Genomic DNA, 20,319 nt, shown 5'->3' with positions numbered 1-20,319 from the left:
ACAAGGTTCGACTTTTTGCCATCGTTGCCTCTGTTGCCTAAGTGTCGTCTAACGACAGTGATGAGGACAACACGGAAAGCAACAGCACGGGCGATTCAGGCCCGACAGTGGCAGAAGCTGCGCATTAGGTCGGCCTCATAAATGCAATCATAGCGACAAGAACAGCTCCCCGCAATGAAAAAGGCGCCCAGCAAGTTCTACAGCTCTACTGCACCCTTGCACGGAGAATATGCAACACTAAAGAGGAATCTGCCATGCGAGTTTTCGCCGAGAAGAGAGTGCTGGCTGAAAAGCTGGCTCGCATCTTCAGCAAGTTTGAGACCGCCGTCGTTACTGCTGGGCTGCCACGGCCTCAAACGAAAATAACAATACTATGTCTTGTGAAGTGAATAAACATTGCCATGTTTCTGCCCTTTCATTGCACTCTCTCCGAGTTCTGTTTTTGACATGTGAGTGGGCGATCTCACTCTGTTTTGGTTAAGCAGTACTACCATTTAGTACGTACTTTTTGCGAGCTCTGGTCAACTACGGTTTAACGGAGTTTCACGGTATATGGTGATCAATTTTGAAATTTTAAACTATATAGCAAAGTAAAAATATGTTAGGTACTGAGCTTTTCTGCGAATTGACCTGCAGGCACCGTCCGAATATTTGGAAGGGCTCGTACACAAATAATTGATTTTCAGTAGGTTTACGGTCACCTTTGAAGAAAGGTCAGCATATGAAGGTTGATCAGATCATATAGATAAAGCAATTCCAGTGCCAATGTTAACTGCTCCACACATTAGCACAGCTTTGCACTGCCCTTTGCAAAATATAGTGTGGGCCATTTCGTAGCCATTCTTTGAAGGCACATACTCAATTAATCAATCAATCAGTCAATTTTATTTACCAGAAACAAAAGGAACTGGAGGGACACCTGGGCAAAAAGCTGTCGCAGCAGCTTGGTGGAGGCCTAGGGTCCCTTACATGGCAGTAGCTCTCACGTGATATTTACACAGAAGGCTTTATACACAACAAACATTGTGACCACTTTCTGTGTCATTACATCACGACACCTACACCTCCTGAGAAATGAAACCGAAAGTGGTTGTAGAAAAGCTGTTATAATGAATTATACAGGGTGCTTTGAGACTTGCCAGTATATCCTATTAAATGTCGAAATCGATGACTTTTAATTAAAGAAAGGAAAAAGGATAAACAAAGTGATGTCAGTGCTCCTTTAATTCATAAGAGAACTAGTGAGAATACCTGGCTTATAGAAATAGGTACAGAATAGTCAGGGTAGGCCAAGAATACAGAGTCGTATTATCACACAGCAAGAATGTATGGTGACATTTGCACTTGGAGTCACCACTCTAATGAAGCATTATGGCGAGCCGATGATGATGACATGGCTCCAGAAACGTGGGATACTGAGTGTTGCAAATTGGGTGCTTGCAGTTCTGCAAACTGGAAAAAAAAAAAGAAATAGAAGTCTTCATTATAACTTGTGCTTTCACACACCCAATCACAAAGAGCAGATTCAACAAATGCCACAGAAATACACAATTTAGCATTCTTTATTTTTATGCTGAAACAGCTCAGTATTCATTTTGGCATGGTGCTAACAATGGCTTTCTTAGTTATTATGTTATCAGAGCTCTCTGCAGCATGCAAACAGCATATAATTGTTATGACAGGAATATCACAACAATTAAATAAACTAGATGTGAATGTAACATTTCTTTTTCTTTTTCAGCTGTAGTGATTTACATTCCTTTTAGTTCCTGTTGACGTTATCTCGAATTACGAAGGAACAGCGCCAACTAAGATGATCACGAGAAGGAGAACGCCACAGGACAAGCGTTGGTGCTTGTCCTGCGTCGTTCTCCCTCTCATGATTGTCTTAGTTGGCGCTGTTCCTTCCTAATTCCAGTATGCACCATCTAGCCCAAATGAATGTTGTCCTGAGACATTACCTCATGTGCTCTCTGGCAGAACTGCAGTTTCTGTTTCAACAGGCAATCAACTTAACCACCCAAATAGCCTCAATGAGCCTCAAGTCCCATATTAAAGGGACACGGAAGAGAAATGTTAAGCCAGGTCAGACTAATAAAGCATTTTTCAAAACTCCATGTTAATTAATTTTGTGGTAAGAAGTTCATTACTAGAACAGAATTAATGTCAGGCTTATTATCATTTAAATTTCGCAAGCACTGGTATGTCAGTGTGACGTCATAAATGTTAAAGTACATTTTTGCATTTGGACCATCGTGGCCCAGTAAATACTACTTACAAAATTCGTGAAGTACAATTTTTGGCTTCTTAAAGAATGCTACATAGCTTTTATATGTTTTCTGGCTTGGCAAGCCTCTTTTCCCAGTAAGAGTGGCACTTTTGGTACCGCAGAAACATAACAGACTCATCATCATCATCATCACCCTGTTTTATGTCCGTCCACTGAAGAACGAAGGCCTCTCCCTGTGATCTCCAATTACCCCTGTCCTGCGCCAACCGATTCCAACGAGTGTCCACGAATTTCCTAATTTTATCGCTCTACCTTGTCTTCTGCCGTCCTCAACTGCGTTTCCCTTTTCTTGGTACCCATTATGTAACCATAATGGTATAACGGTTATCTAACCTGCACATTACATGACCTGCCCAGCTCCATTTTTTTTCTCTTGATGTCAATTAGAACATCATCTATACCCGCTTGCTCTCTGATCCAAACCGCTCTCTTTCTGTCTCTTAACGTTATGCCTAGCAATCTTCCTTCTATCGCTCTTAGTGTGGTCCTTGTTCTCAGGCTTCTTTGTCAATCTCCAAGTCTTTGCTCCATATGTCAGCACTGGTAAAATGCACTGATAGTACACTGTCTTTTTCAATGATAATGGTAAGCTTCCAGTCAGGAGCTGGCAATGTCTGCGTTATGCAAAGCAACCCATTTTTATTCTTCTGTGAATTTCTTTCTCATGATCAGGGTTCCTTGTTACTAATTGACCTAGGTAAACAAACTCTTTCACAGATTCTAGAGGCCGACTGGCGATCCTGAACTCTTGTTCGTTTGCCGGATATTTATCATTATCTTTGTCTTCTGCATATTAATCTTCAATCCCACTCTCACACTCTCTCTGTTAAGGTCCTCAATCATTTGTTGTAACTTGTCTGCATTGTTGCTGAATAGAACAATGTTATCGGCAAACCGAAGGTTGCTGAGATATTCGCCATCGATCCTTACTCCTAAGCCTTCTCAGTTTAATAGCTTGAATACTTCTTCCAAGCACATAGTGAATAAATAGCACTGGAGAGATTGTGTCTCCCTTTCTGACCCCTTTCTTTATAGGTATCTTGCTGCTTTTCTTATGTAGAATTAAGGTACTTGTGGAACCTCTGTAGATATTTCCCAAGGTATTTGCGTAAGCGTTCTGTACTCCTTGATTGCGTAATGCCTCTGTGACTGCTGCTATCTCTACTGAATCAAATGCCTTTTCGTAATCTATGAAAGCCATATAGAGAGGCTTATTATACTCTGCGGATTTCTTGATAACCTGATTAATGACATGGATGCGATCCATTGTAGAGTATCCCTTCCCGACGCCAGCCTGTTCCCTTGGTTGACTAAAGTCCAGTGTTGCCCTTATTCTATTGGGGATTATTTTGGTAAATATTTTATATAATACTGGGAGTAAGCTAATGGGCCTATAATTTTTCACTTCTTTAACGTCTCCCTTTTTGTGGATTAGTATATTTGCATTCTTCCAGTTTTCTGGGACCTTTGCAGTCGATAGACACTTCGTACAAAGAGCCACCAGTTTTCCAAGCATCATGTCTCCTCCATCTTTGATTAAATCTTTTCCAAGTATTATGTCTCCTCCATCTTTGATTAAATCAACTGTTATTCCATCTTCTCCTGCCGCTCTTCCTTGTTTCATGTCTTGCAAGGCCCTTCTGACCTCATCGCTAGTTATAGGAGGAGTTTCTGTATCCTGTTCATTACTGCTTTTAATTGAGGTATCGTGACTCCTCTGGGTACTGTACAGAATTCTTCCGCTGCTTTTACTATATCTTCGAGATTGCTGATGACATTATCCTGCTTATCTTTTAGTGCATACACCTTGGTTTGTCATATGCCACGTTTCTTTCTCACTGCTGCGTCCATTTCTTACGGCTTCTTCAGACTTTCTTACGTTATAGTTTCAAGTATAACTTATTTTCGCCTTGTTGATCAGTTTTGACAGTTCCACGAATTCTATCTCAAGTTGGACACTTTCATTTTTTTTGTCGTTTCTTTATTAGGTCCTTTGTTACTTGGGAGAGCTTGCCTACAGGATGCCTTGGTGCCTTGCCTCCCACTTCAACTGCTGCCTCTGAAGCCAGCCTAGTTACGATTTCATTCATTAGCTCTATGTTATCATCATCTCCCTGTTCTAAGGCTGCACATTTGTTTGCAAGTACCAGCCTGAATTTGTCTGCTTTTACCCTTACTGTCTCTAGGTTGACCTGTTTCTTCTTGACCAATTTTACTCTTTCTCTCTTCAAATTGAGGTGAATCCTAGCCCTCACTTACCTATGATCACTGCATTTTACCCTACCTATCACTTCTACATCCTGCACTATGCTGGGATCAGCAGAGAGCATGAAGTCAATTTCATTTCTTGTTTCACCATTAGGGCTTTTCCAGGTCCACTTTCTGTTGCTACACTTCCTGAAAAAGGTGTTCATTATTCAAAGCTTATTCCTTTCTGCGAATTCTACCAGCATCTCTCTTCTTGCGTTCCTAGAATCGATGCCGTAGTTGCCAATTGCTTGTTCACCAGCCTGCTTCTTCTCCACTTTTGCATTGAAGTCGCCCATTACTACAGCATACTGAGTTTGCACTTTTCTCATCGCTAATTCAACATCTTCACAAAACTGATCTACTGCCCTCTCATTAATGCTGTAGAATTCGTCAATGTTGCCCGCTATGTCCTTATGGATTAAGAATCCTACCCCGCATTGCTTCTTATCTAGAAGACCTCTATACCAGGGGACATGTCCGTTATTCAGCAATGTATAAGCCTCACCAGTTCTTCTAATCTCACTAAGGCCATTAATGCACATCAAATTATTTTTTTGTGTGTAGTGCCCCTTTAATCTGTTACCCTATGACCACCTTAAGAAAAATGGCGACAGCTGTAGAAACGAGGCACTTCCGTGTTTGCACCTAGAGTGTGCAAATTAATTCCTCACCACCCACATCTCAGGAAGATCTGAATTTTTTCTCTGGTCATATAAGGCTGCATTCAAGCCAGGCAAATGTCGTTAGAAAAATCACCATCCAGCGTCACCTACTTACGTGTTCAAACAACCACCATATTCGTAAAACGTCTCTAAGGAATCGAACTTTGCTGATAAACATTATTGTATTTCGAGTGCCATTCTTTTTTAGACTCATTCCTCCAATCTCACTTCAGTTCCCTAGAATGGACCCAATGCCCTTGAGACTGTTATTCAAGCATAACGTGTCTGAGTAACCTTTTTTTATCTGATAACAATTTCAGCGACCAGGCTGTACTTAATATTAGCAACGATTGCAACATGGTGCTCAGACTGGCAAGTTACAATAAACATAAAGAAATCAGTTGCGATGTCAATCACACGGAAACGACAACTGTTAAATTTCTCATACTGCATAGGTGACAACCCTCTCACAATGGTAAACAGCTATAAATATCTGGGTGCCATTATAACATCAGATCCAAGGTGAAATGAGCACATATCGGAAGTTGTGAAGAGGGCCATGCGGAAACTTGGTTACCTAAAAACCCTGCAACAGTGCACACATGAGGTTAAAGTAATACATATAAAGCTTTAGTTCACTCTGTAATAGAATATGTATAAATTGTTAGTGGTCCGTACACTCGAGGCAGCATAAACAAGCTAGAACCTGCTCAAAAGAAAGCAGTTAGGTTTGTATACCGTTTATATAGTTGGCGTACTTCTACGAGTTCTCTGGTAAAACAAGCAGGTCTAGATTGTTCACAGAAGCGGCGCCAACGTGACCGATCAAAGTACATGCACTTGATATTCCACAACAAACTTGGTATACACAAACGCACACACATAGAGCCAATGTATAAGCAGTGTACACTGGTGTACACTGCAGTGTACAAGCAGTGTACAAGCACTTCAGTTGTAATCATTTTTGCAACCAGTTGTAATGACCAATGTTTCAAATGCTGCGCATGTGCTTTATTTGTTCTTTCTTTTTTTTTTCTTTACAGGACTTTGTAGTAGGTGTTTCTTGTGAGTGCATTTCTTAATTTCTTGCCGGTTTGTGTAATACGCTTATTGTGTCTTGATTTCTTTTATGCATGAACACTTTATTGTTTTTTATGTCACCCACTCCTGCTTACAGCCTCACGTGGAGGCTAGCAGTACTGTAAATATATATGTAAATGAAAACAGGTTTTACCTGGTACATAAATTTTTTAACATTCATTTTAGCTTACCTTTGCCTTGTCTTTAGAGCTTTTACCAACTCCCAATCTGGAAGAAAGTAGTGGAGAATAAATTGTCATAAATATAAGCACATTAACAGTGGGTGAATACAGGAATTACTAAGCTGGGAGCTCGTGTCTCAGCAAAAGTTTTGCCTTGATGAAGACAAGTCTCCTTGTCAATATGTTGCCTCTGGACTGACACTTTTCTCGTTTGTGCACTGTTAATAAATTCAGGCCTCCATCCTCCTGTAAGTTTCTCTGTCTTGTCTGAACGTAACGGTCAGATAACGAAATAATATAAAGTAGTAACTTATTATCAGGAGTTTGTTTATTTATTATTTATTTATTATACAGCCCCATATTCGCTCAGAGAGCATTACAGTGGGGGGGAAATAATACAAATGTGAAACAGTTGTCATTAAGGTTACATAGCAAAAAACACGGTGACGAATAATGCAGTGTAGGCAGCATAACTATCTCAAAACAAAAAGAGAAAAGAAAGAAAATGACTCTAAATACGCAGTCTGCGTCTGCGCGGACTGCACGCGATTAGCGAGGAAGTCGCCCAAACTGATGATAAATAAATGTTTTCTCTCTCTCTCTCTCTCAACGAGGACCATATAAGGACGCACACAACGGCACTGATTCAATTTGGTGGCAGCAGTTGCGGCGGCATGTCCTCCTTCTAAGTAAATTCTTCTTGCCGACAGGTTAATCAGTGGCCTGTGTTCCTGCTCGTCCTTGGTTCCTGCGTCGTCTGTGGCCACCGTGGTTTCATTTCCATGTGCGCTTGCACTCACTGCGAGTGCTTTCAAGCGTCGGAGCTCTGTACTGCCTGCTGCGTCTGCGCGGACTGCACGTGACTTCAACGAGGACCATATAAGGACACACACAACGGCACTGATTCCACTTGGCGGCAACAGTTGCGACAGCATGTCCTCCTTCTAAGAAAATTCTTGCCAACAGGTTGGTTTGTTACTTCTGTACACTATCTAAAAGTTAATTCTGCCGCAACTACTGCCCAAACTTCTTGTTTCACTGTTCGTAGTGTACATACTTCACTATGCCTACAACAGTGGAACTGGCGAAAAAAATTGCATCTCTTGAAGCAGTGCTGAACGAGAAGTTGGATACACTGATCGATGATTTAGTGTCACGAATTAACATCAAGCTACAGAATGTAGGACTAGGTGAGCACGCTTCCCTCTGTGAAAGTGTTCAGTTCATGAACAAGGAACTAGACACGATAAAACTAAAACAGGAAGAACTCGTAACTTCAAACAAGGCGCTCTTGTCACGTAACGAAGCACTCGAAAGAAGAGTGGCTGATTTAGAGCAATATTCGAGAATGAATAATGTGGAAATTAAGGGAATCCCTACATCGCAGGGTGAAGACGGCGGAGTCATTCTTAAGCAAATTGGCGATGCTATCGAGTACCCTTTCTTATCCGCTGATATCGACACGGCTCACCGTGTAACCTCTAAGTCAAATGAAAAGAGCATCATTGCTCGCTTCTGCTCACGCGATAAGAAAAATGAGTTCATCAGGAAGGCAAGAAGAGCTAGGCTTTGCACTGACCACATTGGTTTCACAGATGGCACTAGCACGCCTGTCTATGTAAATGACCAGTTGACCATTGATAACAAGAAGATGTTCTCGAAAGCGCCAGCACTCAAAAAAGAAAATAAGTGGAAATACTTATGGACAGAAAACTGCCAGATAAAAGCCCGCAAAACTGATGATAACAGGGTTTATCGCATTTTCACTGAGTCCGACCTTTGAATCTTTACGTGATTCACTGCAAATATTTGTTTTTCTTTTTTCCCTTTTTTTTTCATGGCCTTGCTCTACCCCGCTGACGTAAAATCTCGTCTTACCGCAAATAAACGATCACTCATTCACTTCAATGCTCGTAGCCTTCGTAAGAATATATATGTAATTAATAACTTCATTGCCTCACTTCACCATGTCTTCACTTTTATCTGCATATCGGAGACTTGGCTTTCTGATTCCGACAACAACATGAGCGGTTTTCCATCTTACCAAGCCGAGTATTGTCATCGTCCAACTAACAGTCATGGTGGCGCCACCATTTTTGTTTCACAAGCTGTCACCTACGCTCGCAGATTTGATCTGGCAGTTAACGTGAATCATTGTGAGTCAGTGTGGATAGAAGTCGACCGGTCATTCCTTAATAACAATAAGAACTTGATCCTTGGTTGCATTTATCGCTCACCGTCATCTTCCCTTAACGATTTCCTGCTTTCTCTTGATGCAGTATTGTCCAAGCTAGCTTTTGAAAATAAGGATGTGGTGATTGTAGGTGATGTTAATATTAATTTACTTGACACTGAAGCTACCTCTGTTGTGCCATTACCACAAGCCCGGATTCCGAATCTGCAAGATGCAGAATTTATCCTGCGAGCGCCCAAATTCTCCCTTGAAAAGTCAAGATGCTGAGCCGTCAGGCAGCGGTGTCCTGCGGGAGAAGCATCGGCAGGCAACGTGTTCAGACGTGTCAGCAAGTGCCAGACAGCCCGGCGCCGCACCTCCCTTTTCCTGGGGGTCACCGCGCGCGCGAACTTTGAACCGGGTGGCCAGCGCGGTCGCTGGTTGGACCTCTCGGACGACCGCCGAGTGCTGACTTTGTATTGGGCCGTTTGAGTGACAATGGTTCCTCGGGGATTATAAAAGCCGCGACGCGCTGCTTGAAAAACCGGATCCGCCGACCCTCCGAGAGTACAGTGTCGCTCTCGACTGGGGTGAGATGTGTCACGCGTTTTCGCCGGACGTCGCCGTGCGGGAACAGTCGCGTTTGCTGTGAGATCTCGGCCTCAGTGCCGACCCGTTCATGTCCTGTATAATGACCTGTATATAGTGTATAAAGTCCCTTTTGTTATTCTCATCGACGCCTGGCTCGGAGTCTTCGCTACCAACGCTCTGTCACGAAACGGGTGACGAGCGCTACGGGACCACAAAGTCGTAATAGTGGTGCAGCGGTGCAAAGTCGTATCACCTCGTACACAACTTACACAGATTGTATTGCTGGATTCGGTTTTGAATCACTCATTGACTGCCCAACTAGAGTAGCCTCTCGTGGGAGCAGTACGCTCATTGATCACGTGTTATCTAACATATCACCATTGCCTTGCTCCGGGGTTATTAATACTGACATAACCGATCATTTTCCTGTTTTTCTTACATTTAACGATGAAATACATGAGAGCGATAATAGCTACTTTACTTCCGTATTTAGTGCAGATACCTTTATTGAAGCGATCAGTGTAACTGAATGGTCGCCAATTAATTCTATGTGTGATCCCGAAGAAGCACTAAACAAATTCTGCACTTTATTTTTGTTGGCCATTTCGACTAACACACGCACTGTAAAATGTGGGAAAAAGTATAAATATCCGCGCAACCCATGGATGACGGACGGTCTTCTAGAAAGTTTAAGAAAGAAGGAAAATATGTACAAGAAAACTAAACGTCAGCCCTTTAATATTGGACTAGCTAGATGCTATAGTAGGTACTGTAAATTACTGAATGTTTTACTTAAACAGGCGAAAAAAAGGTACTACGAAAATAAATTTGATCAGAATAAGGATAACCCCAAAGAGCAATGGCAGTTATTGAACTCTTTTCTTAACAAATCGTCTGTTGATGCATCAATAACCAAAACAAATTACAATGGTCTCACTCTTTCCGAGCCCAACGAAATTGCTAATGCTTTTTTGGACTACTTTTCTTCTGTTTACACTAATAACAACATACATGCGCAGTTGCATAATACTTTGAGCCGTACGATACAATCATTCTTCTTGTTACCAGCTACATCAAATGAAGTGTGCTCCACGATTGCTAACCTTAAATATACAGGGCCTGGCTTAGACAATATTTGTGCCAGGCATTTCAAACTGGTTGCACATTTAGTTTGCGACACGCTCTGTAATATTGTCAACCTTATGTTTAAAGAAGGTGCATTCCCTTCATTTTCAAAAAAATGCCAAGATTATTCCTGTTTTTAAAAAAGGCGACAAACACACAGTTAATAATTACTGAGCAATTGCAATTCTTTCCTGCCTTAGTAAACTCATGGAGAAATTATTTGTTAAACATCTTAATAACTACTTAACAAAGTTTAAATTGCTAAAGAACTATAAATTTGGTTTCCACCCTGGAAGTTCCACGAATCTAGCTGTTCTATCTCTAACTGACTACATAAAAAATGTATTGATTCGGGAAACTTAGTCGGATCTGTATTTTTAGACTTCAGTAAAGCTTATGACACGGTTAACCATCAAGTCCTGTTTAATAAACTTGACTCTTATGGTATAACCGGTCCTGCGCTAACATTCTTAAAAAAATTATTTACTTGACCGGCCATACACAGTACATGCAGCAAATACTTTCTCAGTAACAAAATGTATTAACCAAGGTGTACCACAGGGATCAGTTCTGGGCCCTTTGCTTTTCCTTTTATATATTAATGATCTTCCGGATTCTCTTAACTCTACCAACTACGTGCATTGCATTTTATACGCAGATGACACAACCATATCTTCATCTGACACATCTGTTGCTACTCTTACTTCTAAGTTAAATATTGCATTAAGTAACATTATAAAATGGTGTAGCAACAATTACTTAGTTCTTTATCTTTTAAAAACCAAATATATGTTATTTAAAAGTGCTCAAAGGACCTTAGCTTCTATTCCTGAAGTAAAGCTTGGAATTCATTCAATTGCCGTTAGCACCGATGTCACTTTTCTTGGCATACATAAAGCTTGACCCTAACCTGACATTTTGTTCTCACTTCCAACATCTCAAGCACAAGATGGCGTTTAGTATACATGCATTAATCAAAGCTCGCCCTTTTTTTTCTCGTGAGGCTCTGCTAGCATTGTATTATGCATTCATTCATAGTCACATTAATTACGGCATTGTTTCATGGGGCAACACGTATGCTTGTCACTTATCATCAATTCAACATATCCAAAATCAGTCAATACGCATTATCACTTCTAGCTCCATGCAATCCAATGCCTCTTTGTTATTTCGTGCGTATAATATCTTGCCTATTAATAGTTTATTCCAGTTTACCATACTCATCTTACTCCACAAGCTGTTTCATAATAACCTTACGTTTCCGTTCATTGCAACTGACCTTCTGCACAATAAAAATATGACCAGATTTGCGGCTAACAACAATTTCTTGTTACCCATGGTTCATACCAATTACGGCATAAATACATCTTCCTTCACTGCAATTTCTCTTTGGAATGAATTACCATCAAACATAAAATCCTGTACTTCTCTTGCAATTTTTAAAAATCACCTTAAGCATCATTTCCTGCGATAACTTAACTACGATCTGGCGGTGTACCTTTGACTTTTATCTCGCATGTCATTTCTTGTATTTCATCTATGCTTTTTCCAACTTTCTTTTATAACATGCTTTTTCGTGTTTGATTGTAAATGACATGTCTAATGATGTATTTGATCTGTAGATGTTGTTTATAATACACTAATTTGCTGACTATTGATATCACCATCAATGTTGTTATTATTAACCGAGGGTCCCACTACAGTTCTTTCACTTTGGGACTCTCGTCTGTATATTTGTCATGTAATTACTTATTTTTTTTGGAACCAATAAATCTGAATCTGAATGTAGATGCATACACATACATTGGCATACATGAATATATCAACACATATACATTCATAAATATATATAGCAAGCAAGCAAACGTGAAAGAAAAAGAAAGAAAAAGAAACATCAAAACATACGAACTGATCACATGTCAAGCAGTTCATTGAAGAAGGTTGAATTTGATGTTTTAGAAACGGTGTCCTCAGGCAGAGCATTCCATTCATTGATGGTTTTTGGGAAAAAAGAATATTTTAACAAGTTCGTTCTTGACTTCATTGGCCTTACTTTTAATGCGTGTTCACGACGATGGGATACGTAATGCGGGTTAAGCATGTATTTTGATTTATCAATGCCAGTATTGTTGTAAAAGATCTTACGAAAAAATTTGAGACGCAAGCATCGCCGGCGTTCGGCTAACGTCGAAAGCTCTAGGCGTATTTTCATTTCTGTGATGCTACTAGATCTGCGATAGCTCCCAGTGATAAAACGTGCCACTGAGTTTTGTACGCGCTCTACGATGTATTTAAGGTTGTCCTGATAAGAGTCCCATATCGTGCATGCGTATTCAAGAATAGGCCTTATGTACATCGTGTATAATAACTTCTTGGTTGCCAGAGGACAGGGGTGAAAATTTCGAGCCAAGAAGATTAGTTTGTTATTGCTTTTCGCGGCAATCTCTACAATGTGATCCTGCCAAGTAAGATCACTTGAGAAGTGAATGCCGAGGTACTTGGCCCCTGTTACGCTCGGAATGGTCGAATTATTCACCTTGTAAGAGAAGATGAGGAGGAAATTATTTTTTTATTCATGCTGCGGTCAGTTTGCAGGAATTATAAAATTATAGAAATTTCTAGGTCATTAGGCTTCTTGAAAAGCAGTAGCTTATTTTCAACAAGACTGAAAGCATGAAAGTTCACAAGAAACATTTTCGCAGCCCTGAGTTCGCAATAAAAAACATATTCCATGGTAAGTGAAACACAGTTACTGTTGGACGGTTGTAAGTCCCACTTCAGTATCGCTGAGTGCATGCATGCTAACAGAGCTTTTACGGAGGACTGTTTATTGTTTACTTTACAGCGAAGCTCTTAGCCTCTAGTTGGTCGAGATTTTTTGCAGCGTCGTTCTCACAGAAAAATCCTTCAGCGACTGAAGTGAAAAGTGCATACAACATGCAGCACAACATTCGTTTCAATAAAGAACAAGCACAGAACAAGCATCCAAACCACATAATTGGTGATACGGTGCTACTGCTAAAAATGCAAAGCATGTAGCACTCCCTGCATACCTTCCCCGGTAAAGATTACTGTTGATTATGCAAGCTGTCGTGGCAACGGCAGCTTGCGACATGGGGAGTGACGTCACTAGCCTGTCATATATAAAAGAACCAGCCTAGCAGCTGATTTCATTGTTGCTGCAGCACTACTATGGGTAGACAATGCACAGTTAGGACTCCCGAGGCGCAGTGTAAATACGAGGGGCGGCAAAGAAAATGGCAATATGAGTAGCAGTGGCATGCTGCCACTGGTTGTACTGCCGTGGAGTTCCAGCACAGGGGAAGTCCGCATGTCCGCATTCTCCTGTGGCTGAATAATGTGCGGGAGGAGGAATTGAGCAAAAAGGCATTGCATAACCCCTCAGATGTTGCAATGATGGTTTTAAACAGCTTCGCTGGACATCCTCTGCACCTCAGTTCTAGTTTCCATCTTCCTGTGTACCTCTGTATTATTAAGTAAAAGTTCCTTTACTTGCTTTGTAAATTTTCACTATACTACCCTCTCTTTCACATATAATAATCATTACCTTCCTTTGGTATGATCCATTTGTGGTTGGATCCTGCTTTGCCAAAACATAAATCTTGGGTGACTACTGGCCTGGTGCAATCAGCTAAAATAATTAAAATAACATGTACAAGAAACTGAAGAACTAAACACACAATGTGCATTCAGAGGCTAGAGATAAAAGCTACAGCAATACTCCTAATAGGCTACTTTATATTTCTAAACAAAACTTCTTTCACTCAAAGATCAGGCAAACAAACGGACATTCATGTGTTATATGAAAAATACGAGCATCAGTCGTAATAGCAACAATAGCACTCAAAGAAAAATGTCGGATTATGCATCGCCAATACCACAACTACAAATCCTGTCAATATTTGCGACGCTTTTAACAAACACTTTGCAGACACGGCTGCCTTTCTGCATTCATCAAACATACAACCTTCATCTGACTGCACTGCCATCATGAAAAATCTGCATTCCTGAATTTTTTTTTACAACATCTAGTTCTCGAAGTAAACAAGTTAATTCAGTCATTAAAGATGCAAGTTCTACTGGAAAAGATGTTTTTTCAGTGCCTTTTCTAAAAAGACTATCATGTTTGTTAAATGAGCTGCTTTTGCATATAATTGTTAAGATCTTACACAGTTAAGATTGTTACACTTGCATCAAAGTTCAAGGTATCCAAGACTATACTATAAATATTTAAAAAAGGAGACAAAATGATGTTAAACAATTGTTGTCCTATTACCATACTGTCACCTTCTGCAAAGCTTATTGAGGTGCAGCACTATACGTCATACCCCCTCTTAACTCCGATATATAGGTATGCTATGAATAAAGGGAAAATAAGGGAAAACATCCACCCGTACGTAGCAATTGATACAAAGGAAACCCAAACGGGTTCCTCGAAAGAAACGCTTCATAGTTGAAGAAAAATTCGTCCTGGTCCGGGACTCGAACCCGGGACCACTGCCTTTCCGGGGCCGCCGCTCTACCATCTGAGCTAACCAGGCGGCTGGCAGATGGCAGGGCAAAGTCGAATTTGTCAACAACACGAAGCAAAGGCAAGTGTTTGACGTAGTAGTTCTGTGGAAACCCGCAAGGTGGAGAGAAGTAATGAATTAAGGGGAAAATCAGACATCCACCCATACGTAGCAATTGATACAAAGGGAACCCAAACAGGTTCCTCGAAAGAAACGCTTCACAGTTGAAGAAAAATTCGTCCTGGTCCGGGACTCGAACCCGGGACCACCGCCTTTCCAGGGCAGCCGCTCTACCATCTGAGCTAACCAGGCGGCTGGCAGATGGCAGGGCGAAGTCGAATTTGTCGACAACACGAAGCAAAGGCAAGTGTTTGACGTAGTAGTTCTGCGGAAACTCGCAAGGTGGAGAGAAGTAATGAATAACGGGAAAATCAGATCCACCCGTACGTAGCAATTGCTACAAAGGAAACCCATACGGGTTCCTCGAAAGAAACGCTTCATAGTTGAAGAAAAATTCGTCCTGGTCCGGGACTCGAACCCGGGACCACCGCCTTTCCGGGGCAGCTGCTCTACCATTTGAGCTAACCAGGCGGCTAGCAGATGGCAAGGCGAAGTCGAATTTGTCGACAACACGAAGCAAAGGCAAGTGTTTGACGTAGTAGTTCTGCGGAAACTAGCAAGGTGGAGAGAAGTAATGAATAAAGGGAAAATCAGACATCCACCCGTACGTAGCAATTGCTACAAAGGAAACCCATACGGGTTCCTCGAAAGAAACGCTTCATAGTTGAAGAAAAATTCGTCCTGGTCCGGGATGAATTTTTATGCTATGCTATGCATAAAGAATTGAGTGTAGCCGTGTTTGCTTTGTGGTTTGGATGCAGTTGAAGGCTACTGGATATGCTAGGCTTGTGATTCGCTGGTGACGCACCAAAACGAAAACATAGTTTTTACTGCTCCTGTCAGAGCCAGACTATGACAGGGTCGTGCAGGGAGAGTCCAAATTATCAAATGGCACTCTGTAAGGTGTCCAAAATTTTATTGGTCTTTATTATGGTAATTTATAGGGCGATTGATGTTGCTGCGAAACTGTTCAGATGTGCACATGCTGTGGTTTAAAAAGCTGTCAAATTTTTGCCTGTTTTGAGTCTTTGTCACCACTTATAAAAAAAAAATTATGGGGCTTTACATGCCAAAACCACTTTCTGATTATGAGGCACGCCGTAGTGGAGGACTCCGGAAATTTCGACCACCTGGGGTTCTTTAACGTGCACCTAAAGCTAAGTACACGGGTGTTTTCGCATTTCGCCCCCATCGAAATGCGACCGCCGTGGCCGAGATTTGATCCCGCGACCTCGTGCTCAGCAGTCCAACACCACAGCCACTGAGCAACCACGGCGGGTATCACCACTTTTTAAGAATTAATTTTGGCTACAGGACAAGTGTCACAAATTATAAATTTCAAATCCTGCCTCTGTCTGAAAAAAAAAAAATGCTTTGGAGCTTATTTCTATGGCTCCGCTTACAGTGAGTTGCAAACATTTTGGCTTCAATTAACGGTCTTATTTATTTTTTCCATTACCGAAATACAAAACTATCCAATTTGGAAGTGGTTTTGGCACGTAAAACCCCATAATTTATTTTTTTTCTTTCACCCAATTTAGAAGCTTTTGTTCATTTAAGCCGCAATTCCATTGAAGTGCTTTTGATTTACCAAGATTTTACTGCACATTCTGACATTTATGCACATTCACATTGATCAACTTTCCATGTGGTCTATGATGCCAGCATTCATGCCGATCTACAGCTCGTGAAAAACAAGAGCAACTCAAAAGCTATCACTGCTATTAGTTTACCACAAGGTAGCACTACAATGAATGGCAACTCATTTTCAAGCATTTTCCCTCAACAATTTTAGCAAATGCACTCATCTCCTATTAAATGCACAATTATGTTTTTGTTTCTTTCTAACTTTATAGGCAAAGAACACTGTATTTGCTGCTGCTTTTTTATTGGCCAAGTTTGACACCAAAACCATATTTCTTGGTCTGCAACACTTAATGAAACAATGGGCATAATTGCTTGTGTGGTTTGTCCAGAAAAAAAAGGAAAACCAGTTTATGTGCACGATGCTATCAGATTAGCTAGTTGCTGCACCAACATGTGCTGGTTCTGCCACCTGTCAGCGATTAAATTCCCAGAAAGGCCAGGCCAATAATGCCAACTGTTTCAATGAATGATCCAGACGATAAAATGCAATCTTGCTGTAGGATCTCAGCAATAATAAAGCAGAGGAAAACACTAAATGATCTAAATTTGTTAGACTAAAACAAAGGCTAGTGGATGAAAAAGCAATGTGCATTTGTGAGCAAAAGCACACAGACAATGGACTTACCAAAAAAATTAAATTTATCCGTATATCAGACATACAAACTGAAATTGACGAGTGCACTGAAAAGTTTGCAATGCCAAATTTGGACTGCGGTCCTCAACTTCCAAGTTACATCCATAAACAGAGAAGAAAACCGGCTCTACTGCAGAATCGTTGGTGTGTTTACTTCTGCATAGGGTAGTACATGGAATATTTGTAACCTTAAGATGCCAGGTTTCCAAAATAGCATTTTTTTACATTAGCTATTCTGGTTGTTCATATTTCTCTTGGCTGCTTGTGGAAAAACTGGGCTGCTTATTTCCTTCACTGCCCAAATTAAGCTAGTCACCTTGATATGCCCACCCAGCCATGACTGAAATGAAGCCAGGTGAGCAAATGACATGGATACCCACCTGGGGACACCTCGGTTGAGTCCCTCAAGGAGCACACAGGCCTTGCAGAACTGCTGGCTAGAGATGTACCCACAACGGCTGCATGTTCCTGCACATGTACACACATACATCTAACACTTAGCAGCATTGGCCTCAAGCAATGTTGCTTGTTTTAATGCAATTATCATTTTTTGGGAACCACCAAAATGCAATTATCATTTTTTGTTTGTCTCTCTCTCTCTCTCTCTGTGTGTGTGTGTGTAACTTCTCTCCTGCCAACTTGGATTACTGGGTAGTCCATTGTCAAATGGGTAGAGCGTGAGGCTGCTGTGGATGGGTAGAGCATGAGGGGTATGTGTCATTTAGTATGTACCACTCTTGAACAAACCTCTTTGACACCAAATTGGATCACAGGGTATGTGCCGCTCTTCAGTGAACCTCTTTGACATCGACTTGGCTAACTATGTTCCATTTACTATGTATCACTCTACAATGACAAAAAAATAATAATTCAGAATTTCTCCAGTACTGGGCGGTATTGAATCAGCATCATATATAATCAGACAGACTTGTCTGAACGTTATACTCACACAAGTGCCACGTGCGGACTTTGCAGAGTTGTCACTGAATGACGCAGTCTGTCCAGAGGGAAGCACCAGAGAGGAGCCCAGCTGCATACACCCCCCTCCTCCCACATGTTGCGTTTCTGCGGTGGAAATATGGTGTGACGCTGCATTGCTTTATTGCTAATCGCATTAACGTGAACATTAATCGTGACATGAGTTTTGCCACAATCTTTTATTTAAATATTTCAAATTGAGCTTAGAAATAAATTTTAAGAAAGAATGTGCAGTCTATTTACATAACTGAAGAATTAATCTTTACAGAAATCCTATTGATAAAATGAACAATCGTACCTATTGAAGAATATGACAATTTATCTCACGACGACCGTCGACAGTAACTAAATCAATATAGTCACACAACGTATTGCCACCGCTGAAACAAGTTATGTAGGAGGCGTGTACTGCAGTGGGATTCCTTTTTCGTGTTTCCCTGAGGAGACTCGACACCATCTAATGCCGCCGCCGTGAAGTGTGTGCGAATGCTGAGAAACGCATCATGAGGCAACCAGGCTCCTCTCTCTCGCTTTCTGGACATGCTGCACCATCTAGTGGCAGTGCCAAGAAGTCTGTGCATGACTTCCGAGACGAGAAGCGTGGCGAACTGGTGCCTGCGAACACTGAGAATTGTGTCCTTGCTTGCTGCACACTCAGTGGAACATACTCATTGACCCAAGTTGGTGAGAGGTTTACTGAGGAATGGCACATATCTAGTAGACTGATGGTACAACTTGTTAAGGCGTTGGCATGAACGATGTTCAGTGAAAAGGGACACATACCCAGTGCATTTGTGGCACAGCTTGCTAAAGCATTGGATTGCTATTCTTCAGGAACCCTTGTGGCGTGGGTTCGATTTTGCTCAGCATAAGAGATGGATCTTTTTCGTTATAGTAGAGCAGCACATTCTCAGTGGCGCATACCTAGTTAATCAAGTTGACATCACAGACATTCATTGAAGAGCAGCACACACCTACTGGAGCATACCCAGTGATTCAAGTTGGCATCAAAGATGTTTATTGAATACCAGCATGAACCGAGTGGCACATACTCAGTGCATCAAGTCGGCATCAAAGAGTTTCTTCAAACAGCAGCACCTACCCAGACGCACATATACAGTGACCCATGTCGGTGTGAAAGAAGTTCCTTAAAGAGTGGCATGTATGCACATACTGCCACATACTCAGTGACCCAAGTTGGTCTGATAGTTGGTTTCAAACCCTGTTACCTCAGCACAGCAGCCCCATGCACTGCCTATCCAACCACTGACTACCCAGTGACGCAGTGACGCATTAAAATCTAGGGAAATCTAGGGAATGTTTATCATAGTTAGGGGAAAGCTGGCTTTGGAGGTTAGCAGCACTGATAACCAGTGACCAAAGTTGGTCTGATGGTTGGTTTTGAATCTGGTTCCCTCAGCACAGCAGCCCAATGCTCTACCCAAATTGACGGGAAAGAGTTTAGGCACGAGTGCGTAGGTGGGAGAGCAGGCAAGCGTGTGCGCACACACACGCATGTAAACACACACACGCATGTAAACACACACACGCTGCAAACTGGATAAAGTTTTTAAAGAATGCTAATCGCATTAAAGAATCACACAGATCCAATGCACATTTTGCGATCTGCATGAAGCAAAGATTTCGTGAACCGGTTAATTTAATGCCATAAAAGTGTTTGCCTTCTACATTGCATTTTGCAGCATAGCCATTACGTGCCCACCTGGAAAATCAACAAGAAACCTCACCCCCGTGCAAACCACACGTGATCCACATGACCATGGACTACAATCTCTCTGGGATCGGCCCACTTTTCATCATACCATCTGTGGGATCAGCCCAATTCACCATTGAACTATCTACAGGGCTTTCCAACCTTACTTGACAATAACACAACCAAGAAAAGAAGGCTCAAAAAAACTTTGCTTTAATTAATGAATCGTGCCCCTGAAGGTGCATATTCCTTGCATTGAGGATATTTAGGTACCATTTCTTATTTCACTGCATAATTACATAGAGAACAGAGCAGGTCACTGGCGCATCTAAACTGTTAGA

At 41.4% G+C, this 20,319-nt stretch overlaps 1 protein-coding gene and 1 non-coding gene across 4 annotated transcripts in view; both read right to left on the bottom strand.

Annotated features, from left to right (window-relative positions):
* Positions 1-862: 862 nt before the first annotated feature.
* The window catches only part of Ctu1 (Cytosolic thiouridylase subunit 1), a 65,637-nt gene continuing 46,180 nt past the window's right edge, over positions 863-20,319 (bottom strand). For all 3 annotated transcript variants that reach the window (XM_065446138.2, XM_065446137.2, XM_065446135.2), the window contains 3 exons: positions 17,667-17,754; positions 6,474-6,510; positions 863-1,452 (listed from right to left, as the gene is read on the bottom strand). In XM_065446138.2, the coding sequence (XP_065302210.2) occupies positions 1,351-1,452; positions 6,474-6,510; positions 17,667-17,754 (227 nt within the window). In that variant the 3' untranslated portion in view covers positions 863-1,350. The remainder of the gene's footprint in view (positions 1,453-6,473; positions 6,511-17,666; positions 17,755-20,319) is intronic.
* Positions 15,123-15,197, bottom strand: TRNAS-GGA (transfer RNA serine (anticodon GGA)). Its single transcript has one exon. It is a non-coding gene; the product is annotated as a tRNA-Ser (tRNA).

This window comes from Dermacentor albipictus, chromosome 4, assembly GCF_038994185.2.
Source record: "Dermacentor albipictus isolate Rhodes 1998 colony chromosome 4, USDA_Dalb.pri_finalv2, whole genome shotgun sequence".
NCBI classification, from domain to species: Eukaryota; Metazoa; Arthropoda; class Arachnida; order Ixodida; family Ixodidae; genus Dermacentor; species Dermacentor albipictus.
Note: the sequence above shows the minus strand (reverse complement) of the source record. Positions and strands in the feature narration are given on the sequence as shown.